Below are 27982 nucleotides of genomic sequence, written 5' to 3' on the forward strand. Positions count from 1 at the left end.
TATTAGGCAACATAATATGTTCTGCTCATCATTATCCTATACCTGCTTTATGGCTATTTCTGGGCTATGACTTTGCTGCACCATGTCTTCATGTTCAGGTCGGTCATGAAAGCTGTAATTTAGGATCAGCAGCGCAGTAACCAAAGTAATGACAAGTGAGAGTCCATCCAATACCTGAGCAGTACGAATACTACAATAAACAATTTTACATAACATCCTTATCCTTGATGACTGGTGATAGAGGGTGACATTATGTATGGTGTTCATTTTAGGACATACCTCATCCATGCCAAAGATAATAAATATTTCACAATATTTTACACTTTGTTTAAAGCTGCAGCTGAATTTCACAAACCTACTAGTAGGGCAGCTTTAGCTTCTCTGCTTCATTCATCACTCCATTATAAATGTAGTGTCAGTCACTGCCTTTCTGTATCAGTCAGCAGCAATAAGCAACAATATACTGTACCCCATACTGAAAATTACTATATATTATAAGCTCTGATCGTCATATTCTGTATATATTTTATATGGTCGTTAAACACTTCTGATACCTTTATAGTAGGGAGAAATATATAATATACACTCCCCCTCTCACACACAAACATATTCAAATATTTGTCTCACACACAGTTGATACACAAATTGATAGAATGATTGCATTATTCCAACTCACCAGGACGCTGGAAATTAAATAGTTTTTATTTTTATTAAAGAAAAAGGTAAATAGACATTGCAGTTTTGCATATAAAATATTTTTAGGGGGAATTCAGATGTTATGAAAAGTTCCAACAAGAGAAAAAACAAAAATTTCTCCCCGAAAATTGCTTAACCACTATTTACAGTAAAGACAAAACTTGTCTGCTCAATTCCTGCTGTATCTACGCGAGCACCAGAATTTGCAAGGAACAGCACTCGTGGTCAGGTTCAGCCATGTGCTGCCTCACAAGAAAGAACTAATCTCATGTCAGCCTTGTGACTGTAATTCAGTACTTTAATACTTAACCAGATCATAAGACAGGATTCAAATTGTCTCCGACACCTGGAAAGGTAACACTTGACTGTATAAATGAACTGGAGGGTCCGAATGATTAAGACACACTAAGTCTCCAAGGCAATGAGAGCGAAGGAAAGCCTACGTTCCTAGTTCCTCTGTAAACATCCTCACTCCTGATGACTGTACCACTTCTATTGTTTGCCAGGAGTAACATCTGTGTAATCTTTCAGTACACCCGCCAAGTGGTCATTGTGAGTCTTAAATCTCCGCTTCTTCTGTGACATCGACTTCTTCCTCTTATGCACTGGTACCTAAAAACATAAGGAGATTTCTCAGACACATATGTCATGGAATAAGCAGTCTGTGAGCATTTAGAAGTAACTTGGCTATATATTATCAACATACAACTCACTGACCAGCTCTCACTATTAAACAGGTCCATCCACACACTGTGCAACTTAAACTATATAGCTGAACAACCAGATCTGTGAGCAATTTGGTGCCACACGTGTTTTAGTGATGGGAGGAACCGGTTGACCTGATTTTCCATTCAGGGCACTTACTTCGGATTTTGATTGCTCAAGAACAATTTATTAAAGAACAACATACTGTGTAATGAATGGGAATTTGGCTGAAGACACATCTATAGTCACACAGTATGACACTTTATTCTATTATGGTCACCGTCATTGCAATTACAAAAGAATCTGCACTTACACATAATACTGGAATAACTTTTTTTTTTTTTTTTCTTCCAAACACAAGGACTAAAATCCGGACTGTTTAGTAATTAGTTTAACTGTCCCAGTAATGTGACTCATGTGTGATTTGTAGCCTTGGTTGATCCTCCACCTTTGTACACAAGCCTGGCTTCTCGAATGTAATGATTTCCAACATTGGTATTTGTATTTGACACATTAATGGATAAGGTGAAGGATGTGTTTTATCATTTATGGACAATAATAATGTTAATAGCCAAGAGAGACAGTTTTGATGATTTTATTGATAGCACATATCTTACATAGCTCAAGACCTACCGGTTTCTTTGGTCCCGATTCCTGCATGGAGGAAATGCCCTGTCTCTTCAGATACTCCTCAATCTTCTCATCATCCATGGAGTCTACTGGGACACTCCTCCACAGCTTCTGAAATTCTAAGTCCATAAAACAGCAGATTACACCAGTGTCATAGGTCACTATATTCTATAATCCTATCTGTGATGGATGCACTGAATATATAGAGCAACCCTTGGACCTGCTTTGCAGCTATGTATCAGCCACTTGGCTTTGCTACTTGTATTTGGCAAAATAAGAATATTGCTCCTCTTTCCCAGGAAATTTCTATACTTGCAATTTTTGCATGTCGACATGTGATAAAGGCTAAACGTTGTATATTTTAAGTAAATAATTGATTTTATTTGTTAAAGGTTTTGCGTTATTCCGTCTGCCCATCTACTTATATGTATATAGCATTAGAACATTACATTTAAGAAACAATTTTCCAATCTACTTGTGGTGGCCATTGCAATGTAGTGCAAGAGGTTTTGTACAGGAATCTGCACATATGGAGTCAGTACCTAAAGGAAGAACAAGGACATGATCACAATTGCTGGACTCGAACAATAAAATAACGTGGACGATGTGGCAGCTCAGGTCAGAGTTGTTGACAATCCAGTATCTGCTAGAGCGCACACAACACATGGTAGGTGAAGCAGTTGGCATAGTTATGAATTGTGAGCTATGCGTGTTGACAGTCTATGTGCTACGCTGCTGTTTAGGAATGAAGGGAGAGTAAATAGTGCCAGACGCTGCTTTGAGATGGTATTCCTGGTATTCCAGGCCTTAGTTAAGGGAGGAGATGAGCAACAGGAAACTAAAACTGTTGTAACCACAACCCTGGTATAATTGATCAGTACTCTTCATTTTGTATATGCAGCCAAGTGCTATACAAAAATGACAGCTCCATGATGCTCACACTTTCCAGGAATGTTGCCCTTGTACAGTCATTAGGCCTCAACAATACATTTTATGCAATGGTAACTTTGGTGCAAAATTTCAAAGGTTATCTGTGAAATACTCTTCACTAAAGCAGAACAAGTGATCCTACAATTTCCCAGTCATGAGTTAAGGCAGCGGTTCCCAAAGTGTGCGCCGTGGCTCCCAGGGGTGCCACTGCGCTGTCACAGGGGTGCCGTGGCCAGGAAAAAAAACAAAACAAAAAAAACCCCACTTACCAATCCAGCGGCTTCCAGCACCCAGCATTCTCCTCACTTCTCAATGAATGTCGGGCGTGACGTCATCACGCCCGTCATATTCATGGAGACGTGGCAGTAGAGAGGAGGATGCTTGGTCCCAGATGTCACCGGATTGGCAAGAAGACAAAAAAGAGAAGACAGACGAAACAGAGGAAAGAAGGCCAAGTATGGCAAGTGAAGAAACGAAGGGAAAATGGTGATAGGAAACAGCAATGGGGGGGGCACACAGTGCGAGCGTGAAGGGGGGGCACAGTGCAATGATACATGTTTTATATTGTTTGATCTTATTCCTCCTAATATTAGCTGTAAATTATTCTTTGACAGAAATATAATTATTCTTTTCCCTTGGATTTATGTGTATTATTTTTGCAAACAACTAAGTATTTCTGTCCTGACCTAAAACTTATTACGTTATTTTGACCCAACTATGGTACTGCTCGGTAATTATTTTGGAGGGGTGCCTTTGAAAAAAAAAAAAAAACTCTAAGGGTCCCGCGAACTGAAAAAGTTTGGGAACCACTGAGTTAAGGTATAAAGTATGGGTTAGATTTAAAAAAAAAAATGTATAGATTAATATAGCACAGGAATAAAAAATTACTTATAATATTTATATTGTTTTAATAACATTGCTATTTAATACACATTAGTATTTTTAAGAAAATTAAACCATAGCAAAAATAAATATTCATTCTAAACTATCATTTATATATCAATTCTGCAACATCCAAATGAGGAAAGAAGAATATCGTGAGGCATCTGCTGCCACCCAGTGGACAAAGACATTATTTTTACCAGCTGCAAATACATTAAAGCACTATAGTCATAGTGACTAAGGGCCTAATGCAGATTTGGTCGCAAGACGGGCACAATTTATGCTAAAAAAAGCCAGACATAAGAATAATGTACTTATGCCCATATGTTGAACTGCACACATCTCAAGATCTGTGCAGCTCAGTACCAGTAGGATGTGAGCCTAGACTATGCCCGGCACACGTCACACACACACTTACGACTCACTTGCCCCCATATTTTTATCCATGTGTATTATGTGCAACAAACGCATTTGCTATTTGGCATCAATACACCTTAAAGAAATACTCTTTAATATAGCAGAAACAACTCCCCATGTTTTGCTTACACACGTACATAAAAGCATAATAAATGTCAGAGCAACAAAGACAAAAGTACCAATCAGCATCAGCAGTGCAATCGTACACAGCCAATCACAGATGGTTCGCTAGTGCTGGAGACATCATAATCACCATCTGATGTTTGGATTGCTTTCTCAGGAGTATAGGAGTCCTTTTCCTGGTCTACATCTGCTTGTAATTACATGAACATGTCCTGTACTGTACTCGCCTCTGCCTACCTTAGAAGCCCCGACCCACTGGCATGAGTGGCAGAGCCACTCAAATCTGCAATGGTGCATACCTGCTCCCACTTTCAAGTCATTTGCAGGAAAATCTTATTCAAGATGGTTATGCAAACTGGCGTACTACTAATTCTGCAGAAGCCCCAAGCCATTTATAAATATGTACATTTGTATTTATGTTACATTGTTTGCCCTTGATATTGGAATGTATATAGGATATGAAATGTGTTAAGGGAATCATACATGGCATGGTGCAAATAAAACAGTCAGGGTATTGTAGCTATAAAAAGGTTAGATTTTATAGACCGCTCAGCATACTGAATATATTATACTCCACATCCCAACACTACATGCACATGTAAGGCACATTTAAAATAATGTTGTGCATCCTTGTTTCTTTATAGGCTCTTAGTTATTTAATGTAAAGCTGAATAGGTCCTATATCTAATTTTATTTTTTAGACAATAACAAAGTATGACTTTTGAACCCACTTAGGTGTTAGAATTTAATTTGTGTCCTCTATGTCATTGTGTGTGTGTAGTTTTTACTTAAGGATCTTATTGGGAGAGGATGGACGACGCCCTTACCTTCATCTACTGTAAATTGGCAGCTTTTGTCATTGTAGAAAAGGATCTTCTTTTTGTCAGGTCTTGTCACAAAAACAATCTGGTCTCCCAGTGCCTTGTGGGAAATAAAGTAGATATTAAAAAAAAAATAGACAAAAAGGTGACATTTTATTACTGGCATCCCTCAAACACTATTTAATGGACAACAGATCATATTTTTAGTACTGTAAATAGAATACATCACATGAATATTATATTTTAAGATAAAATGCCTACAGACATAGACCTTACATAGTTCATGGGTTCCACCACATGCGCTCTTGAGTTTTCCAGTCCGTGGGTACAGAAGCAATAAGAAGGGCAGGGGCAAGTAACTGATTAGCAACCTCCTGACCGAGCTGTGACGCACAGGAGAACGTACATGAGAACTCTGAAGTCTGCTCTCTCGCATACAGACGGTTTCCCTTTGGGTGACGTCACATGGCAGTGCATGAATGCTAGAAAAGTTCCTAAGAAGAATCGCTCTCGCTCTGCTGAAATAGGTCACCATGGCAGTGACCGAGTGCTGATGAACACTGAGCCAGCTCTTAAGCATTAAATTACTGCATGAGACATCAGGCTCATCACCTAACTTACCAAAGGAAATAACAAGATGAGGAGACAGACTGTTCATCTTTACTTTCAATTCATTATTTTAAAGAAAAGACACTTTAATACAGAATAAGAATGTTTACCGATGAAAGGGTTAATAGAAGTTGAAATAAAAATAAGTGTGTAGCAGAAAAGGAAACGTCTAAAATAAATGAGTCTTTCCCGGACATGTCACAGTAGAACTCAGGTGTAACAGAGCATGCTTATAATGTCCTTTATGGCATCAAAACAAATGCTTTAATCAGTATTTTTAATGCTAGGTAACATATATGGGACTTTGTCCACGTGGTTACAATAACCCCATACCCACTAGCATTTGCACTTGCTGTTGGGAGTGTAAGTTGCATTGTGGTTCGTCGATAGCTCTGTCTACTTTAAAGTTTACTGCAGCTGAATTGAGTGTGCTCCACTGACCTCTTGGATTGCTAGTGCAAGCAGTCTGTAATCACTGCATATCAGACATGATTGTATATGACATGTGGTGTTCTGGGCATTTTGTTTTTTTTCAAAACATTTTTATTGAAGATATTCCTAGAATTTTAAGGCAATGCCAAGCGCCACTATGTCCTTCGTCTCATATAAAGCTGCAGTACTAATACAAGTGACCACCGCCTATTCTCTTCCAGGTCTTACAATAGATCATTTCTGCTGCCTTTAGGTGAAAATAGAGCACATTTTAAAGGAGATTTTAACAAACTAGTTTAATCGTTACCAATGTAATACAAAGAGATAAAGTCTGGGATTTCACTGTCACCCTCCCACGATGCAGTCATTACAAAGCTTGTAGGGAGCCAGACCACACGCAGATACAGTAAGATTGTTGGCCTGTTAAATGAACAATCGGATCTGTGCACAATGTGGCCCCAAGCAGATAGGGCCAAGTTATTAAATTTATACTGCACATATTACGCAGTACTTTACAGTAAATAAATGTGATGATTTGCATCAGTCCCTGCTGTCACAGTGGAGATTACACGCTAAACTAATTACCACACACTAACATTAACCTAACAGCACGTTTAAGGACTGTGGACGGAAACTCATGCAAAATACAGGGAGAGCATACAAATTACACAGATACTGTCCTAGTCAGAATGAGACCCATGGCCCGAGCGATGTGTCATTGAAGAGTTAGATATCGTGACTGCACAGATGTAAAACTAACCAAATACGTACACTTAAAATTTTCAATATATTTTCTAATGGGATCACTCATCATCATCATTTATTTATATAGCACCAGCAGATTCTATAGCGCTTTACAGGTATTGATAACTTCCTATTTGCCTGATCATATCAGATTTAGATCATTTAGAATTATCTAAAATGACCAGACAGACTGACCATACTGAAGACATGGTCTGCACTTGAATTACATTGCTTCATCAAATAAAGTTAATGGTCAGTGCTGACAAATATGAATTAGCCAGCAGAAGGATTCATGATTTTCTAAATCACTATTAATTAGGGTAAAGCAGTTAAAAAGAAAGGAATGAAATGCACTTTAAATTGAAGGCCATAATTACGCCATTTTCTGATCTATATTTATATAGTTGTATCCCTTAAGGAATTATTATTGTCATAACTATTTATTTATAAGGCACCACAGATTCCATAGTGTTGGATACAGAAGCAATTAATAAATAGATGGGGTAATACATATAAGTAGCACAGATGAGTGTGAGTAATGCTAAGGGGACTGACACAGAGTGCAGCAAAAGACACAACAGGACATATGAAGGAGTCAGACAGTGCACAGACGGGAGACAATAGGTAGAGAGGACCCTGCCCGCGAGAGCTTTCATTCTAGAGGGAGGAGTGGTGAGAGGCAGAAGGACCAACTGGGAAAAGATTGAGATTGCACGCGAGGAAGAGGTGGTGACGGATAGAATGGTTAGGACGTGGGAGGATAGGAAAGCTTGAAAAGGTAAGTTTTGACTGAGCGTTTGAAGGATTGAAGGTTTGGGATAGGGAGTTCCAAAGATTAGAGGCAGAAGGCTTGGAGGCGAGCATGGGAGGAGGTAAAGAAAGATGAATTGAGGCAGAGGTCAGAGACAGAATTTAAGAGGGTAGAGCAGCAATAATAGAAGAAGAGCTATATACTAACTTAGTGCCCACGGCAAAACATCCATGTACAGGTGATTTTTGTCTCAGAATATGGAGTTATTATGGTTGCATTTCTCTCCAGTGCACCATATTTGCTACTACTTGTAATGGAGGCTTCCTGCTATCCGCAGTGCTGTTTCACCTACTCTTATAGAGTACACTGTAAAGTATCAGCTATTCTAAAGCACGGAAATAGTGCAGTCACCTTTATCACCAATCTATAACCATTTCACACCGCCAAGCAAGCTACAGTCTCTGTCCACATACAAGTGTGGCTTGCACTGGCAGGCTACTGCAAAACAAAGTTTCCTGTGTGTATTTGTTAAATTAAAAAACAACAAAAAAAAAAAAAAAAAAAAAAATATCCCTCGCCCCTTGGATCCTGTCCCCATGCTCCTCTCCTCACTCACCTGGCATCCTCTCTGCTCCTCGCTTTAATACGAAAACAAGCTAAACACCAAATTATATAGAACTTTCCCTTTTCTATAGTGCATTTATTTATGAATGCTGAAAAACACAGGGGCGTATTCAATTGTGTATTTTAACGCGCTAAAACAAAAAAAAACGAGCGCTCTAAAAATATTACCGTTAATACGGTAATTACTCGCTAAATTTCATCTCGCAGCTCCCTGAGCAGCGAGCTGAAATTCAGCCCGCTGGCAGCGAGTAAGTACCGTATTAACTGTTTACGCGCGCAAAATTACCGTATAATATGAAGTTTTTTTCGAGCGCTCGTTTTTTTTTGTTTTAGCGCATTAAAAGAAACAATTGAATACCCCCCTTTGCATGCAAAAAAACAACCTAGGATAATATACATTGAACCCCATCCCCAAAAGAAAAACACTAATAACTGGAAGACAAATTTATAAACCCCCTGCACTATGTGTCACATTTTGCAGAACACTCCCAAAATGAACAATTGCACCGTACACCCCATTTCCATAGCTTGCAAGTTCAAATATGAACCAGGGGAGGTAAAATACATACTTTCCACTGCACGGTCTTGAAAATATAATGTATATCTCATACCTATACCCACCACAGACTGCTAAAGCTCCAGCCACCTCTTTAGAATTGTGTCCTAATGGGATCTGATACAAGTCAAAAAGCTGGGACTGCAGGAGTTTGAGTTAGTAACATAACTGCCCCTGTGTAACAACCAATACACAAAATGTATTTCCGCACTGCTTTCAAAAGGAAAATTATGCTCACACAAACATTTCCCTGGAACCTCTCCCAACCGCTTCAATGCTGTTCTACACTTTAACACGTCAAAGCTCCCCTGATCCCACCAGGATGTTACATGTATAGAAGTATGGCACAGCACTACAAGCACCTGTGTGGGATTACAACAGTGTCTGTATCATCAATAATTTATAAAGAGAATATGCGATGAAAGCATAGAATGGCGAACGTATATAAGGGTAATAAAAGAAACACTGGTCAGAAAGTCATCACTCATTGTGTGAAAATGAAATGGCAACCGAGAGGGTGTAGATACCTTAATAGCTTTCTGTGCGTTGGGAAGGCCTTCTTCTATGTCTTCCAGCAAGATGCCCCCTAGTCCTCTCTGATCATGCTTGTCCAGCAGCCTCAGAAGCGCCTTCTTGTCTTTTAAGTTATACTTGGGCTTGAAAGCATATCTACCATCACTGATTTCAATTTTAGGGTTGTTAACCAGAGCCTAAGAGAATAGAAAAGAAATTAAAAAGACAACGCAAAATTTGCAATTTTAGTAATTATTAGCACCAGTGACTCTTTTCATTATATTCTGCCTGATGAATACAAATAATAAAAAATGACACGAGAGATTCTTAATAGAGATAGCTAAAGCTCAAATCACTGCTCAGGAAACATTTGAAGATGTCATTAGAAGATCTATAGTTGTAGGGCTAACATGATCCTAAAAATGGCAATTATGGTCAGTGGTCTGAGATGGTGGTATAATGAGGGAGCGGTCTATCGGTGTGTGAAAATCCAGAAGGATTGACAGATACCTCTAATCGACAAAATCCAATAGTCTGAGTGGAAGAGATATACAAAAACTGGTAAAACGTGATGAGAATACAGGCATATTAATAGCACTGACATAGTAATGTTGTGTACTATATTAGCTATAATGAATTGGTATGTAAAAGGAGTGTGCTTAGGATCCATCTATACACACAGTATGTGTAAATAGTGGGATTTCCAGAGGGAAGATGTACTGGATTGAGAGAAGATAAACTTTTAATACAAAGCAAAAACAATGAAACATAACTGGCACAAAGCAGATAATTTATAGGTTTTAAGATCTCAAAAATACTCTAGATGTTTGTAAAAATCTAAATGGAGTTGGCATGTGCATCTAAAGGTCACCAGAAAGCAGTAGCAAATAAGAGAATAAGTCTCTTCCAACAAGCAGCTCATAATGACATCTACAGATCAAGAATGTGGTTTCCAAGTCAGTGCACAAGAGAGGAGAACCCAAGGTTCTTCCTGCACAAAGAGGGGCGAGTGGTCTACGCCTGCAGATTTCACATAACATAATTCATCCAGTATGGAAACATTTACAGTCAGATACACAGGCGTTTCCAACACACAAAAGCTTCTTCAAAGAACAGGTTTTCTAAAAGCAAAAAAGTTATTCAAATATGCAAATGTAATTTAATACAATTTATTTTGAATAAAAATGATAAAATCTGCATTTAATTAGGTCTGATTTTCTAAATTGTAAGACAAGAGATGTGTTTTTTTTTATATGAAACGCCTAATATGTACAGACATAATACAACTTTGAGCAAAAACATTCCTAACTAGATCAGAAGAGTCATTAGTATTTTGCTTGCAGGCAATTACTTCATATTAAGAAACGAACGATGAATAATATCTAGACCACAGTTCTCAGTTTAGTTTTCTACTGCGATATAAACATTTGATTACATTTCCTGTGACCGATCGGCAGTAAATGTAATAATTGGCATTAGGCTGGACCCTTACCTCAGACATGAGCCATTGTTTCTGTTTAATCCCAATGTCAAGGTGTTGTGTTTCATCCAAGATTTCCTCCAATGACAGTGGATGTGTGTCACCTCGCTGGTGTCGTGTCTGCAAAAATGGACATCTTAAAATTACAAAATGACATCTCAAAATTTGGAGCCATTTCTCCACCATGAGATAACTGTTAATTAACTTTGTACACTGCATCCGGCAAATCACTGATATAAATTGCATTCTTTTTCAGTTATCTTTTTACATCATGAAATATTGCTTATTGCACACATCTGCTGTGCCCTCTGCATTGGATACTATGAAATGTGAAATTAATAGTATCCAGAAGGGAGCTTATTGCTGTATTCAAACAAAGCTGCATATACATATACAAAATAGACACACAAATATTGATTTGATTTAGAATTCTCTTCTGTTCATTCACTTTGCATTCTGTTAATTGATAGTAGTTTATTTTTAACACTTCCAGTTTTGAAAGCATTCTTACTTTGCAGCATTTTTTCCCACACCTGTCTAAAACTTTTGCACAGAACTGTATATCATTGCAAATGTACTGATTTTTGTATTAGAAATGTATTGATTTCTGGTGCAGTAGGCATATGTTAGAGGTAATTTGTTTCGGGAACTGTCTGAAGAAAGGAAATCCCATGCTAATTAAGCTATTTTCATCTGTGAGTGAGCCTAAATACACAGCAGGGGGTTGTTACCTTTTATCCTGTCTTGTCAAAAAGATAGACGAACTACATTAATAATGCAACCAGCAAGTAATTTAGGAAATCACTGATTAATGTGAGAATATCACTGATCAAGACTAGAGAATATATTACATACTGATGCTAAATATCTGATGTATTATCTCAGACTTTGTGGTGCCAGCTAGGAGAAGGGCTGGGTTACCCCCTGCCAACATGTGTTTTAAAACGGTATATAGGAGCTGTATTTCGTATTTTAACTGCACGATACCATCTGTACTTGTGGATGACCACTAGTACCGCCAACTAATGTGTAATGATCCTTCCAAGGACCCCTTGAGCAAATGAACATCACTGCTTGAAGATTCTGTCTAACGCCTTTTGTCTGCTGTATCCTGTAACTAACAGTTAACAGCTTACACTTTAATCTGTTTCCCAGCTGTCCTGTGTTGAACCCAGCGTCCATGTCAATGGTCTTCCCGCTATCCTGATAAATAGTAAGCAGTCAGGAGGTACCAGACAACCCACAGCAAAGAGGCGGTGTAGCAGCTATACCAGCTACCCCAGAAGTGAGCGGATCTAGGCACCACAAAGGAGCCCAGTGGTTGCAGCAAGATTCTCTTACAACTACTGCGCAGTTGGCAAAGTGACACAAGTAGGAGTGGTCAATAACAGTCCATTATTGACTGAGAAAGAAACCCAGATAAACTGTGCAGGAAGAACAGCCTTTCATCCTTCTTCCCCCAACATACCGGGCGGTGAAGTAAGCCCATCCAGCCACAGATAGTGCCTAAACATTTACCATAGATGCCCAGCAAATGGATGCATAGCAAAAATACCAAGAGGCCTTTGCCATGAGGAGGCCGTTCAGGAGTGTGAATATTTTATATGTTTTCTGATCATCCCCCGTAATAACTTCCTTTTAGAAAAGGGTTTTTAAAATGAAGAAGTAAACATAACCAATTAAAAATTGCTTCCTGACTATCTTAATTTTCCATGTGAAAGCAAATTTTTCTGGCTGGCTTAAAATACTAATGTGTGATCAAATCTAAAACAAAAGCAGATTTGAAAAAAATGGGATGAGCCCATCATATAAATTACAAAAATATATTATATATATTTACCTTCATGTAGTTGACGATTTTCGCTAGAACCCCAAACTTGTAGTTAGAACTCCCAGAAAGGCTCTTTAGGTTAAATGACCCATTGCTGCCATCTGCCAAAGAAATACTAAGTTTAAATCACCAGAAAAATATTGAATTCTAATTTATAGAGCATTTTGGACATAAACCATAAACACTAAATTTTCTTTAAGCCATGTTCTACTTTTGTCTTTAAGCATATTGTTTGGAAGGAAGTCTATAACACATCAAGGTACCAGTCACATTTCTGCACTTGGGAGCAGACTCTGCAAACTAAAAAGTGTTCTGCAACATTTGGGGAGGCCGAATTTGCATATATTTCATGTGCATTTATAAAACACCAAATTATGGCTCAGACACAACAGTGCAACCAGTTTTGCAATGCAAAAACAAGTTTACATTTTGTGGAGCGAGATTACTGAAGAGAAAGGGGTATGAGAGGACACGTTTTAAAAGGGCATTTCTTTCCATGTGATGGGGCACAAAGCCCTTTACACTTTGCAAAAGCAATTTATCTTTACACTAACTCAGAGCGAGATGAAATCAGGGGGTATATTTACTAAACAGAGTTTGAAAAAGTGGAAATGTTACCTATAGCAAGCAATCAGATTCTAGTTATTTATTTAGTACATTTTACATAATGACAGCTAGCATCTGATTGGTTGCTATAGACAACATCTACCCTTTTTCAAACCTGCAGTTTAGTAAATATACCCCCAGGTCTCATCCTATAGGTTTAATGGGATGCAGTGGAAAGCACTTCAAAGCAATATCCTACTTTTAGGCTGTCAAATCCAAGTCGTTTTAAAACGAGCATCTAGTGTTCATCATAAATGACATCCACTCTTAACAAAACTGTAAAAATATCATTTAGGAATGTTAGATCTGAGCTTCTCTAGTTTGGTCAATGGGAACATTGTATTTTAAATTAAATATTTAAAATTACAATATTCTGTCATGCATGTCAATAAACCCTAAACAAAATAGCCAAAAGTAACTTGGAGACTATTTGAATACACAGACTAGTAGACAAACCACAAAATACTGAATGAACCCTTCATTTTTTATAAATCTATTTGTTTTATAAAATAAATGACACAAGAATACATATGTACTAAAAATCTGAAGCCCAGTTCTCCCTGTACACAAGTTAACCAAGCATAATTTAAAAGGGGGTCGAGTAGAAACCACAACCCCCCAGAAAAGCAGCACAGACACAGCAAGCTTCCCTGCTCTCTGGGTGGAGGGATGGGATGCTAATGAGGCTATGTAACAGTCTGCTAGCTGCATTCTGCACTGTCCAATGGTAGACAAGCTCTGTCTCAGCTACACTGTGCTGAGCAATCCAGACAACAGACCCTGGAAGCTTCTCATACAAGGAGGTAGGTTGATGAAAAGAAATACACATCTTTGCATTTCTGCCATTGCCACAATTCTGGTTAAAATCTTTAGCAGCCTGTTCCCTTGGCTGCAGTGTGACTGTGTTGTGGAGAAGGGTAAATGAAATATGTAGCTTGCAGTCGGAATGATGACCCTTTCTTCCCCAGCATGGCTCACGCCCCGTTCAGTCAGGCATTCAAACATCTCAACATATGCAGGCTTTAGAGTTCATCATACATGCAATAGAGATGTATAAAATAGAGGACTGAAAGATCTCCCTCAGCTGACAGCGGATTTGCAGCACTGATGAGGTTTTAGATTTCCACATACAACATGATACAGCTTGTAATTACATTTAGGTCTTCTATTTAGACTGGTTGCTTTTTGGTTGTTGATAGCATCTCTAAGCCATCACATGTAAAGGTTGTTATATCACTGACAGTCTGTATTTAAAACTACATGCACACTGCAAAGCACAAAAATATATGGTTTGTAAGGTGGGTCAGCGAATAAAACCAATCAATGGTAGATACAGATATATACCTGGCAGACAAGGGAGACTATTCTATGTCCTTAAATCCTATGTGATGTTGTACTATAGCAGGTTATGTATCACTTTGACGTTGACAAATTGCTATTGTATCCACACTCCCCAGTGAGCCTAATGGTAGGGTCTTATCAAATGGGCAGGGTATTACAGAGGAAACCTCTGAAAAATGCTTCTTCCCGAGTCATAACATGGAACATATGGGGCACGATCTTAGACAAGGTACCACTACCAACAGAAAGTTACACTGTCATACACCATGGTTTGTTGTTACACCAGGCCTTACAATGTGGAACAGCAGTGAGGATTAGTCAACTCTTAGATGTGAAAGTACCATCAAAAAGATTAATTGGAAGAAGGACATAAATGTATTAGTATGAAAGAATATATATATATATATATATATATATATATATATATATATAGAAAACCTTAAGCTAAGAGCTGTATGCATTTGAATGTATATTTTCCTGTTCTTTAAATTTTGTATCTTTGTCAACTCAAGATTAGTGTGTTTAGTTAATATTACTCTGTTATTTCATGACTTCTGCATGTGATTTGAAGAGCCTTGTTTGTATTATCAAATTATTTATTAGTCAGTTATGGCATATACATGACATAAGCATTTCATAGTGTACAACATTCTAGGGCTAATGTAAGCCCTGATGCCTCACCAAGTCTGTGTGCATCTAGATTCAGATCAATATACTATTTAACACAGTTAGCAATGTTGAATAAAACAGCACCATCAAGGAAATAAATAATTAAAAATCACTGGATAGGGTCATCCAAATAATGCATTCAAACAATTATACTTGGAGATGCAATTTAGTCCACTTTGTATCCAACTAATAAATTTCGCCAGGCATTTCATAGACGGACCCAGCCTAAGTGTTATGTCTTCTTATCACAGTTTTGGGTATGATCATCACATAGCCAAATTGAAATGACATTTTGCTCATGGTAACATACTGTGTTTTTTTTTTTTGTTTTTTTTTTCATTTTAGGTTGCTTATCCCCAAAACTGTGCATAAGGCATATTTATGTTTAAACATAGCTTAAAGTAGAAAATTTTTGTTATCCATTTTGTGCAGATACTTTTGCGGGGGAGAAAAACTTTTAGGCCATCTATACCCAAGGTAGTCTAAGCCAGGCTAACTAAACGAATGGATCAGGACACCAGAATTATTATTACTGTTTATTTATATAGCGTAAATCATATTATATTGCCAGAAGGTGAGACCTAATGGTTATGCAAGACTATGAAGCACAATGGACCTGCACACACAGCAAATATAAAAAAAACATTTTTTTTATTTTTTAACATTAAAAAGGACCATATTTTATATTCAAATGCACTTTACTTAGGAAAAATATTACAAAATCCATTCATGATATTGTCTCTTTCTGGCAAACCATCTTTATACACAGTGTCTCCAGTGACTGTTCTGCTATTAAGTAGGGCAATTATATATGTTAATTAACCGTCTCTGTCACATTGCCTCCTGCATCTGTATGGGCAGCATTCCTGTGACAAGTAAAAATCATTCTGCCCCAAGGGGCAAGTAACATGGGTGGGGGATGGGAGGGCAGGGAGACAGTTCTTTGCTTTGATTTTCTAGTCCATGCTCTGAAAACAAATTTACCACATGTTTCCTATTTTAGAGGGCAGTGCATGGAACGCTTTCTGAGTATAGCACTGACAAGAATCCAACATATCAGCTTTATTCTCTGGAGGCCCAATGGAAATAACATGCATTATTGCTGCCTAATGGAGCTATAGAAAACACTGTGATATAGTAATGCTTGCAAAGACTCAAAAAGGATGCTAGAAAAACAGCACTGCTTTGGACTGACATGACACTGTATACAAAACATAGTGAATATTGATACTTGTATTGAAAAATTACCAGATATTCACTTTATCATCATCATCAGCAGCTATATATATAGCGCCACTGATTCCGCAGCGCTTTACAGAGAACTCACTCACATCAGTCCCTGCCCCATTGGAGCTTACAGTCTAAATTCCCTAACACACACATAGACAGACAGACAGACAGAGACTAGAGTCAATTTGAAAGTAGCCAATTGACCTACTAGTATGTTTTTGGAATGTGGGAGGAAACCGGAGCACCGGTTTATATTGTTATTTATATTTTATTACAAAACCTGAACCAGTTTTTAGTTTTGGTTCTTCATTCTGATACATGGATAGCAGTGGAACCGTATCGGACAGCTTTTTCACACCTATATGGATTTTACAGCCGTATTAATAATAATGGTGCCAATAGTGATAGCCTACTACACTGTACTCATTAATATAATTAATAAATGACTATATAGAACAGTATTTTAAAGAGAAGGGGGGGGGGGGGTTGTAGTTAAATGATTTTCTAATTTCAATTTCCAGCCAGATCCCCAAGATCTTCCAGAATGCTTTCACAGGGCAGTTCCAGTAATCAGAATGTCAATGTGCTATTTTGCATGATTAAGCCAGAAAATTAGGCACACACAGAAAAAAGTGTTGTGCATCCACATATTTTGCAGTTTGAAAATTACATTTTAAGTATTTTATAGGAATTACTCCAAAAAGTGTCCCTTACCTGGACATGCAGTTGTATGAAAAATAAAAATCTGCATTAAATATGAAATGGCAAATTTAGTGGCAACAGACAAAGCAGAACAAGGTTCAATGATCTGAGGAACATGCACTAGGGAAAATAATGAGTTACAAGCGAAGGTACGGTGTAATACAATGCTGTTATGTAAGAACATGGGTGATTAAGATGTCTGCTAGGCCCCTAAATAATTAATCTCTGAAGGTAATGTTAAGTTCAGAGATGTTATTGCTGTTAAGCAAGAAGTTGCGGTTTAGCTTAAAAAAAACAAAAAAACACAACGTTACAGCACTCTTTAAAAAATGACATGCAAGACCATAGCTTGCAGTTACAAGCACAATTAATGAAAACAAACTTCATTTTCGAGAACAAGCTGAAAATTCAAAGCACTTAGCCTGAAAGCTCTAAAATGTATCGCAATGTACAAATAATTATACGTAGGATAAAAAAAACACAACACCCCAAAAAAACAAAACACACACACACACACAATTCAGTGATCCATCCAATTAAAAGCCCGCGAGCACCACTAATTATGAGAAGGGATAGAGCAGTCGTTGCAAAAAGAATATACTTTTTTTATTTCTCAAAAAAGCATTGCTTAAGAGGCTTTATAAGTAATTAATGATTCAAAATGGTTTCACATAATTTTAATTTACTTAGACATTAACACTCCTGATACCCATAGATTAATAGGATAGTATTAGTGTGCATCTCCCCGTTTAGTGGCTTTGGCAGCCAAGAGGAAGAATGATGTGGCTCTTATTTATTTCATGAGTCACTGGTGCACGGGATTTTGTGCAATTAATGTAATACAATGCCCATGTATATGCAGCTTTGGGTATGCAGGACCAGGTAAATATAGGATATTACTTGGTTACAGCATCTAAGACCGTACAGATTTATTTACCCCACTTTGACGATGGTTCTCGCCCCCCATGGAGGACAATGACCGTTTTCTCAAATTTTGCACACAGGAAAATGTGGTTCAAAGAGTAGAACAGTCTTTATCAACTAAGATGAGAACAGTTTAGGGCAGCAATTGAGAGACAAACACATAAAATGAAAAACCTTAACAGTGTGGCATAGGAGTAACAGAGACTCAACAGCAACAGTATATGGCTTCAGAGACTGGCAGGGTTTGTTCAGTATGCCATTACTTGGGAGGGACACAGTGCCAATCAATGGCTCCTGCCTCTATATGCTGTAAAGAGTGGTATGTGAAATAAACCACACACTTAAATATTGCTTCATTTCTATTTAATGTGTAATGGTCAGGCCCATTTTAATCCAGTTACTTGTAACACAATGCTTAAATTTACAGCATACAGTTATTTTAATGATGGATTCCAGTCTGTAACCCTGTGAGCTTCGAGGAATGTATAGCCATTATATTAAGAATGCATATGAAATGTTTCCATTTGGTTGATCTTTAGTGTCAGTGGCATACTGATTAAATATCAAGAATGTAGTATGTTTTAAGACTAACAGCCCTTATGAACCAGCAGTAGTACACATTGTAAGGCCATGTGTTGCTAGCTGTAGGTTTTAGTTACTGTACATTGACAATAGTGCATACATTACAAGAAAAGTACAATTTGTCATAACAACCTGAAGTCCCCAATGATGCAACGATTTAAATTGGCTTGTGGAGCCTAGACATCAGGGTGAGCAGGTTGTGTCTTAAACGTCATTTCTGAGAAATATTAGTTAGTGCAGACATAGTAATGGCAATATTCCAGCTGCCAACATGTCCTGGTATTATAACTTTCTGGAGCAAATTAGGGCAGCTGCAAAAACAAGATTTAAGTTTATTTTGTCCTTCACAGCCATAAATTCATACATTGGAAAACTTTTTAGTGTAAAGTTATACACAAACTTATCTTGTGGAGCAACGGTCATTTCACAAAACCGTATACATAGCCCTATTTATTTCTAAAAAAATTTAGATATTGGGGCACCAGTGGCCTTGAGAAAGAGATCATGCGTAGTTTAAATGGAAAGCAGGAAAGCAATTTGTCCTTTCTCCAACAAGTGTGTGAATTCAGAGGATACCAACATTCAATGACTAACAAAATTGATATTGAAGGAACCAGCTATGGAAATCAGGACTTGAATTAAAACTAAATTTTATTGCACTGTGGTTGTAACCCAGAAGTAAAAGGAAGAAGCCGCTCTCAACTGCTCCAGACAGGTAATGGGGATATGAGCACCCATAAGTCTCTCCATATAGAATGTAAAGATTTTACTTTTTTCACAGTGGTTACAGACAAGTGGAGGATTCTAGTTAACTGTAAACCCCACAGAAGAATGGTAGATTTGCTCACATTCAGTACCGGTGTCATGACTTTGTGAACTGGAAATTAATATTGGTCTTCCTTTTTCTTGCAGATACTCTCTGGGGAACCTTTGTCAATATGTCATCTCTTGGTTCTTGGAAGAACGAAACAAACTTGATCCAGCAGCAGGTTGGGTTCCAAGTCCAGAAAATTTACCCATTTCATGATGGCTGGAACACGGCCTGTTTCGTTATCCTGGTGTTGTTTATCCTGACAGTGCTGTCTCTGGTACTGCTGGCTTTCCTCTATGAAATGCTAGACTGCTGTTGCTGTGCCAAACACAAGACCGTAAAAGACCTAGAAAATGAGCCAAACCCCGTCAGAGCTCTAATGAGCAGCATGAAGAAGCGGAAAACTGAAGTGGTGTAGTGTCAGAAGCAGCACAAGATGGCCTGTCAATCATGTCAGAGGACAATCCGTGAGCAGATGTAATCCTTCTTCCTGCTTACTGTAGAGTACTTTTCTCCTTGGGCCACCCCCTCTATATTCAACTCTTCCACGTGAACTGGTTGAACATTCTCCCAAGTGGTCTTACCATTGACTATTCCTAGCTTTGTTGCAAGCTAAATCATCATTGTGGAACTTAAAACATCACCTCTGCAATTATTAAAATCCTGTTTAGACAGGTTATTCGATATGGTGTTCATTTTTGTGGAAAGAAAAAAAAAACAAAAAAAAAAAAAAAACGCTTTTCAAAAACCATGGAAATATTGAAACCTATATATGTAATTTGTGACAGTAGCAATCCAATTCCTGTTACAAAAACAACCCGGCTGTAGTACAGGGTCTGCTAAAAACAGAAATAACTTCAGGCCTATCTGAATAATTGCTGTACACTGTTAAATACATATCAATGTAATTTCTAGTATGCAGAACATGTTTCCATATCAATAACTAAGCAGTAACATCTCTAACCATTAGTACATGTAACAGACAAGCAGTGTTGTAAAAATAACAGCCAGAATCAAAAACAAACAAAAAATGTTTGCAGTGTCAGTAGAAGCACAAAATAAAAGCCATTTACCCTATTCTATCATACATTGATTTGATAAATTAAATGCACAATCAAATACACACACATTATTATATATATATATATATATATATATATATATATATATATATATATATATATATATATATATATATATTTTCATAGCCAGTGCACGCAACCGGAGCAGAAAAGAATCAAGAAGCATACTGCATCACTTTAATATGCTTTTCAATTTTGCTTAAAATAGATGGAGACAATTACTTTTAGTAGAAGTAGATACACTGTGCTATGTAGAATAAAAGTATATCCAGAAAAACGTATTCCAACTTATTTGCAGGTATGCAGGCATTTCACTTTCCCAACAATTAGGTCATAAATTATGACCTGTGGCACTTTGACTGTTGGTACTTTTTAATGTGAATTTCAAGACATTTATATAGCTTAAAAGAAACCAGATATTTAAATTGAATTGCTTTTTGCCAATTACATTGTGTTCAACAGGAACAAACCAATTGAGCTACAGGAACTGTTCTTTAATATAGCCTCATTTCAAGGATGTACTCAGTACAAATTGTTTAATTCTGATAACAATTTGCATGACAAATCTGGGACATGTAGTGCAAACAGCTACTGGTGAAACTAACTACAATTAAATAATAATCACATGGAAGTTATAAGTGTGGATTACAATGTTATGACTTTGTATATTAAAAAAAATATAAATATATTATTTGTTGTTGTATTTTGCAGTTCTGTAATATTCCAATAAAAAATGGAATTGTACAACCCCGCAGAATAAGTTGTCGCTATCAAAATGAAGAATGAAAATGCTAAATATGTGAGTGCATACATCTGTTTAGGCTGGCACTTCTTACAATCATATTTAAAAGAAAAAGTGTTTAACAAATCTGTAATCAAATGTGTGATCCCGCTATACAGTTACAGCACCCAAAGCAGAACCATCGCTCGATCCAAGCGAATGTTTAATGTGATCAACAAAGTATTTGTTTTCAACTATCTAATCTAGCTTTATGAAGTGCACAATATTGAAAAATAATGAGATGAGAATGAGTGTAAGTTTGCATTCACAGCACATTAGTTGCTGGCACAATCCAGGCTGTATTTGCATTAACATTCACTTATACCAGTGGTTCCCAAACTTTTGCAGTTCTCGGCACCCTTAGTCTCCATAATTTTTTCAAGGCACCCCTCCAAAATAATTACCGAGCAGTCCCGTTTTATAAGTATTTGGGTCAAAAAAACGTAAGAAGTATTTAGATTAGGACAGAAATACTTATTTAGTTGTATGCAAAAATAATACACATAATTCCAAGGGAAAAGAATATTTTTTTCAATTATATTTCTGCCCCCTCCTCTGTCTCCCCACACTCTGCCCCCTCCACCGTCTCCCCACACTCTGCCCACTCCTCCGTCTCCCCACACTCTGCCCCCTCCACCGTCTCCCCACACTCTGCCCACTCCTCCGTCTCCCCACACTCTGCCCCCTCCTCCGTCTCCCCTCACTCTGCCCCCTCCTCCGTCTCCCCACACTCTGCCCCCTCCTCCGTCTCCCCACACTCTGCCCCCTCCTCCGTCTCCCCACACTCTGCCCCCTCCTCCGTCTCCCCACACTCTGCCCCCTCCTCCGTCTCCCCACACTCTGCCCCCTCCTCCGTCTCCCCACACTCTGCCCCCTCCTCCGTCTCCCCACACTCTGCCCCCTCCTCCGTCTCCCCACACTCTGCCCCCTCCTCCGTCTCCCCACACTCTGCCCCCTCCTCCGTCTCCCCACACTCTGCCCCCTCCTCCGTCTCCCCACACTCTGCCCCCTCCTCCGTCTCCCCACACTCTGCCCCCTCCTCCGTCTCCCCACACTCTGCCCCCTCCTCCGTCTCCCCACACTCTGCCCCCTCCTCCGTCTCCCCACACTCTGCCCCCTCCTCCGTCTCCCCACACTCTGCCCCCTCCTCCGTCTCCCCACACTCTGCCCCCTCCTCCGTCTCCCCACACTCTGCCCCCTCCTCCGTCTCCCCACACTCTGCCCCCTCCTCCGTCTCCCCTCACTCTGCCCCCTCCTCCGTCTCCCCTCACTCTGCACTTACAGCATGTTATCACATTCAGTGTATACCCCATCTTACTCATTTAAATTCTTTATTCATTTGATTTATTATTCTCCTTCATTTTTTCAGATATACCATCTGCCTCTATATGCAGCCACCTTGGGTGAAAGCACTGCACTGCAAGAAATAGTTTATGTTACAGTCTTTTATCACACCACTGCAGAGACGTCTGTGGTTGATGTCTACATAACCATACCCACTGTTACTATCAACCACGTTCAAAGTCACAGCCATGGTAGCAACAATCATTCCCAGTTATAAAGGATTCACTGATTTTTCAGGGATTAAACACATACTATCCCCTATCAGGTGCGTTATATTATTCATGGACGGAAGATGCATTGTGAATATTAGTCTACAATGCCCCCAAATTTGTTTTTACAAATAACAATGGACCAACTCTGATTTCTTTCAAATTATTAACCAATCTAAGAGTGTTGACCTGAATTTCCCCATTTTTAGTCTAAGGAGCACAAATTTGGTTCCATTATGGGTTGCATGTTGGACCTATGTTTTTAGAACTACTGGTCTCAATTTTAAACTTATAGCATACAGTACATACTTGCTGAAGCTATTTTTCTTTCAGTGAATGCAGAGCTAACTGACCCAAGTATAGTCATTATTGTTCCTTTGTGAATACTGCTACTTCCCTGCCATGCCTGCTCTTACGCTTCAAGGAAAGCCAAAAAGCCCTAAATGTGTGACATTTCTTTGGTAGTCATAATCATAGCCTGCCGAGATGAATGGTGTCAGAAACGCACAAGTCTATAAACCTCTACTATTGCCTGCGACATTACAAAATAGATAGGTGGCACATGCTATAGCACTAAGAGGTGAGTTTAACAGCTTTGCGTCTAATCTCCACCTCCTTAGGCAGCCTGACATACATTACCAATGTCACTCTTAGGATTATAGCATCTGGTAACATTCCTCTCTAGACAAAGACAGGCAGGTGAGGTCCAGATCCATGCACGTATACCATACATACAATGGTGGACATTTATGAAAAAAATGTTCCATGTATGTGGCGTTGCCCATAGCAGCCAATCAAACTTTTGCTATTATTGTAAATTTTGTAGTACATTTTAAAAAAATATTTGTTAGATTGTCAAAGGGCAACACCTCATTTTCTACACAGATATCTATAAAATACTTTTCATATGTATAGTAATTAGGACTAGTCCTATCAGAGATTACCTTGTTACGGCAGGCTGTTTTACACATATTTTGTCCACATTTGGTATATCAAACAATCAGACAAACCCCATTTACATCTTCACCAAAACCAACTCTGTAAACAAAACAGTGTAATGAATCTAAAGGAAATTGAAAAGGGGCTTCATAAATAAGCGTAACTCCACTGTACCCCACCAAAGAGGCAGGAAATATTACGGAGGTTGTGTCCTGGAAGAGAGGTTGTAAAGATAACCCTTAACAGTGGGAACTGGTTATCTTTTGTTAAGTACAATCGACCCAGCTCCCATGCTAACAGTCCAGTCCACATGATAGTTGCAGTCAATGTTGCATATGTGCTCCTCTTCCGCAAACTACAGCAACGAGAAGCACTGAAATGGAGCAGAGGGGGCTGGCAGAGAAGAGCAGTGTGCTCACAATTAGCATAACATCATCCCCTCTCAAGGATATTTCACATTCAGTCATAATCAACGAAACACTAACCTGAGCTCTGCTTGGAACCAGATGTCCCACCAACATCAAATTTAGCTTTTTTCTTCTTATTAGACTCTGACGCAGCAGAACGTTTTTCCACAGCAGGGGTGTTCAAAGCTCGCTTCTTAAAAAGCTCCCGATCTCTCAGGAGAGCGGGATCCATGGTGCTGTATACAAAGATAGTTTCAAGAATATTATTATTTTTTTTGTTTTATATAGTACAGGTTTAAAAATGATTAAAAACAAATATATATATATATATATATATATATATATATATATATATATATATATATATATATATATAACACAAATCCACTTGACTTTTTAGAAGGTATTTTGCTATGTCACCCATTTTAGAGAGTGGAGAAAACAAGAAAAAATAAAAAATATATAAAAACTTGGACCTTCTGTGCTATATTAGACACAATGCGGAAAATGTTATCACATTCAACAAGCTTCTTCAGCAAAGATGTGACCCCTGTCTTGCGGCACTACCTGTCACAGTTGATATGATTACATGGGAAGCTTCACAAGCTTCAACCCAGTTGTGTCTTGGTTGCTATGGGCAACACCCAATCTTTTCCTCTGTACCATATTACATAAATGTCCCCATCAGTGTTCTCCTCAGAAAACTTTGCCAGCTGGGTGGCATTAAGAAGCAGCTGGGTGGGGGCAGTTGTAATACTTTGCAATAATATTAAAAAATGTTGGAGGTTAGTTCCCACACCTGGTCAGACTGGTGATTAGTGGTGTAACACACTCTGTAGTGCTCACATAGTGTCTGTTCTAATAGGAGAAACAATGGTTTTTTTATAATAGGACTCTGTTGTGCTCCAAGAGCCGAGTGGCAAGTAAACACAGCCGGATGGAGCCCTATGGAAAGAGGTGCTAGGAAGAATACTTCCCATATGTCTTTCAGCTTCCTCTTGTAGTCATGGTGCAGCCATCTATATTCACAGAAATATTATAACATGAGGTCATCCATGCCAAGTGAAATACAAGACATATGCATCCCTATTAATTTGCAATGTAAATAGCATGATATGGCTTCCTGCACAACTAAATATGAATAAACTGATGTAATAGAACACAATAGGGAGAGTGCACTCTAACAAAACATAACAAAATATTAGCTGCAAATTATACTTCAACTTATTCTCATGAAATTACTCCATGATGCCTATACAGTTTTAGTAAGAGTAAAATAGGGAGCTTTGCCAATAGGTCCACTTACAAGGCAAGAGCGAGCTGTCACAGAGATCAATGATCTACTTGGCAGTCACATTTTAGTAGTCATTTACAAACGGTTTGCCTGCAATGGACGCCGACAAATAGTACACTGTGCAGGAGTCATAAAAACTAACTTTCTGTCAGAACATTTCTCCCTTTAGCCAAAAACATTATAAGCTTCCATTTTTTTTTTTGTCTTACATGTTTTAAATTGCGTCCAACCACCAATAGCATATTTAAGGTGGCAGTGAGTGGGCACCGCTAAAAAAAAAATTAGACTAAAAACAAACAACACTAAAAGAAAATATTTTGTTTGCCAACACCAACTTGCATAAAAAAGTAACTAGAAGAAGAAACATGGAAAATGGATTGTCATTATTTTTACCTATCCAATTAATTATAATTAATGATTCCATTATGATCTGCTCTAGCCAATTCAGGATTAATTAATTTGCCTTGGAAAACCAAATACATCAGCAAGACAGGGAGTAGACATTATCCACTTAGAGAGAGAGGTCCACGGCAGAGTTTAAAATTAGTTTCCCTGTCCTTATCTGACCATGGAGAGCACTTACACAGGTTGGTAGCATGTATACATGCCTCATGCTGCAGTCAAGTTACCCAAATTGAAATGTCAATCTGGGATTACTAATTTTTTTAATTCAGTTCTTCTGGTTGTCAGTGTTAAAAGTCAACAGGTTGTGTTGGTAATGGCACAACTCATGGAACACAAATTAGCGGGGCAGCCTACTGGCACACACGGGTGGAGGGGGGCAGCCTACTGGCACACACAGGGGGGGGCAGGCTACTGGCACACACGGGTGGAGGGGGGCAGCCTACTGGCACACACAGGGGGGGGCAGCCTACTGGCACACACAGGGGGGGGGGGGCAGCCTACTGGCACACACAGGGGGGGGGGCAGCCTACTGGCACACACAGGGGGGGGCAGCCTACTGGCACACACAGGGGGGGGCAGCCTACTGGCACACACGGGGGGGGGGCAGCCTACTGGCACACACAGGGGGGGGCAGCCTACTGGCACACACAGGGGGGGGCAGCCTACTGGCACACACAGGGGGGGGGGCAGCCTACTGGCACACACAGGGGGGGGCAGCCTACTGGCACACACAGGGGGGGGGGCAGCCTACTGGCACACACAGGGGGGGGCAGCCTACTGGCACACACAGGGGGGGGCAGCCTACTGGCACACACAGGGGGGGGCAGCCTACTGGCACACACAGGGGGGGGCAGCCTACTGGCACACACAGGGGGGGGCAGCCTACTGGCACACACAGGGGGGGGGCAGCCTACTGGCACACACAGGGGGGGGGGCAGCCTACTGGCACACACAGGGGGGGCAGCCTACTGGCACACACAGGGGGGGGCAGCCTACTGGCACACACAGGGGGGGGCAGCCTACTGGCACACACAGGGGGGGGCAGCCTACTGGCACACACAGGGGGGGGCAGCCTACTGGCACACACAGGGGGGGGCAGCCTACTGGCACACACAGGGGGGGGCAGCCTACTGGCACACACAGGGGGGGGCAGCCTACTGGCACACACAGGGGGGGGCAGCCTACTGGCACACACAGGGGGGGGGCAGCCTACTGGCACACACAGGGGGGGGCAGCCTACTGGCACACACAGGGGGGGGCAGCCTACTGGCACACACAGGGGGGGGGGCAGCCTACTGGCCAGGATAGACACTTTACAGAAAACTACACAGCACTTCAATGGATGTTATTAGTATTGAAATTAACACTATATACTTTTATTAAATTGTTATTGGAAGCTATTAAAAAAAAAGATGGTGATCTCCTGCACTGACATGGAAGCATAGGGCATCGTGAATCACCTGTATCAAAACAACCAGCTGATCCTACCGTTTTTCCTCCTCGCTTTTTAAAACCACGACCAAGCACCACCTGTACCTAGACTGTACCCGTACGGGGAGCTAGAGGTACTGCTGCTCCTGGCTGAGAGAGTGTATGATGGAACATGTCATCGATCACCTCACAATGGTTCTATAGAACGCGGACAATGAATTACACTCACACAGTTCCACAACGCGCGACGAGGAACTCTCAACAACCGACCGGACTCGGCGCGGCCAATCAGCTCACAGCCTTTCTTTTAGGCAATGGCTAGATCCCCTTCATCGAAAGGACCTTCTGACATCACCAGGTCATGTGACTGCTGTAGTCACATGGTACACAGGGGAGGAGGCTGTTGGTACTACGAATGTTTCTGTGTAGTTGCTGAAAGTAATGCAGCATCAGGTAAACTGCAATATTGCTACTGGAGTGA

At 39.6% G+C, this 27982-nt stretch overlaps 2 protein-coding genes across 4 annotated transcripts; one reads left to right on the forward strand and one right to left on the reverse strand.

Annotated features, from left to right (window-relative positions):
* Positions 1–679: 679 nt before the first annotated feature.
* On the reverse strand, positions 680–27859 carry GTF2E2 (general transcription factor IIE subunit 2). Of its 3 annotated transcripts, none has more exons than XM_075203778.1 (8): positions 27733–27859; positions 24450–24607; positions 12754–12845; positions 10926–11033; positions 9448–9630; positions 5211–5304; positions 2035–2150; positions 680–1308 (listed from the first exon to the last, which is right to left on the reverse strand). In XM_075203778.1, the coding sequence occupies exons 2-8, from the start codon at positions 24601–24603 to the stop codon at positions 1189–1191; spliced, it is 867 nt and encodes a 288-aa protein (XP_075059879.1). In that variant the 5' UTR covers positions 24604–24607; positions 27733–27859; the 3' UTR covers positions 680–1188. The 3 variants fall into 3 exon arrangements, with proteins under 3 accessions (XP_075059879.1, XP_075059862.1, XP_075059871.1); XM_075203761.1 differs by lacking the exon at positions 27733–27859 and adding an exon at positions 27559–27724; XM_075203770.1 differs by lacking the exon at positions 27733–27859 and adding an exon at positions 27531–27724.
* Positions 14050–20715, forward strand: SMIM18 (small integral membrane protein 18). Its single transcript, XM_075203741.1, has 2 exons — positions 14050–14153; positions 19711–20715. Exons 1-2 carry the CDS (start codon positions 14075–14077, stop codon positions 20025–20027), a joined length of 396 nt encoding a protein of 131 aa, XP_075059842.1. The 5' UTR covers positions 14050–14074; the 3' UTR covers positions 20028–20715.
* Positions 27860–27982: the final 123 nt, after the last annotated feature.

The sequence above is a fragment of the Mixophyes fleayi genome, chromosome 1 (assembly GCF_038048845.1).
Source record: "Mixophyes fleayi isolate aMixFle1 chromosome 1, aMixFle1.hap1, whole genome shotgun sequence".
NCBI lineage: Eukaryota > Metazoa > Chordata > Amphibia > Anura > Limnodynastidae > Mixophyes > Mixophyes fleayi.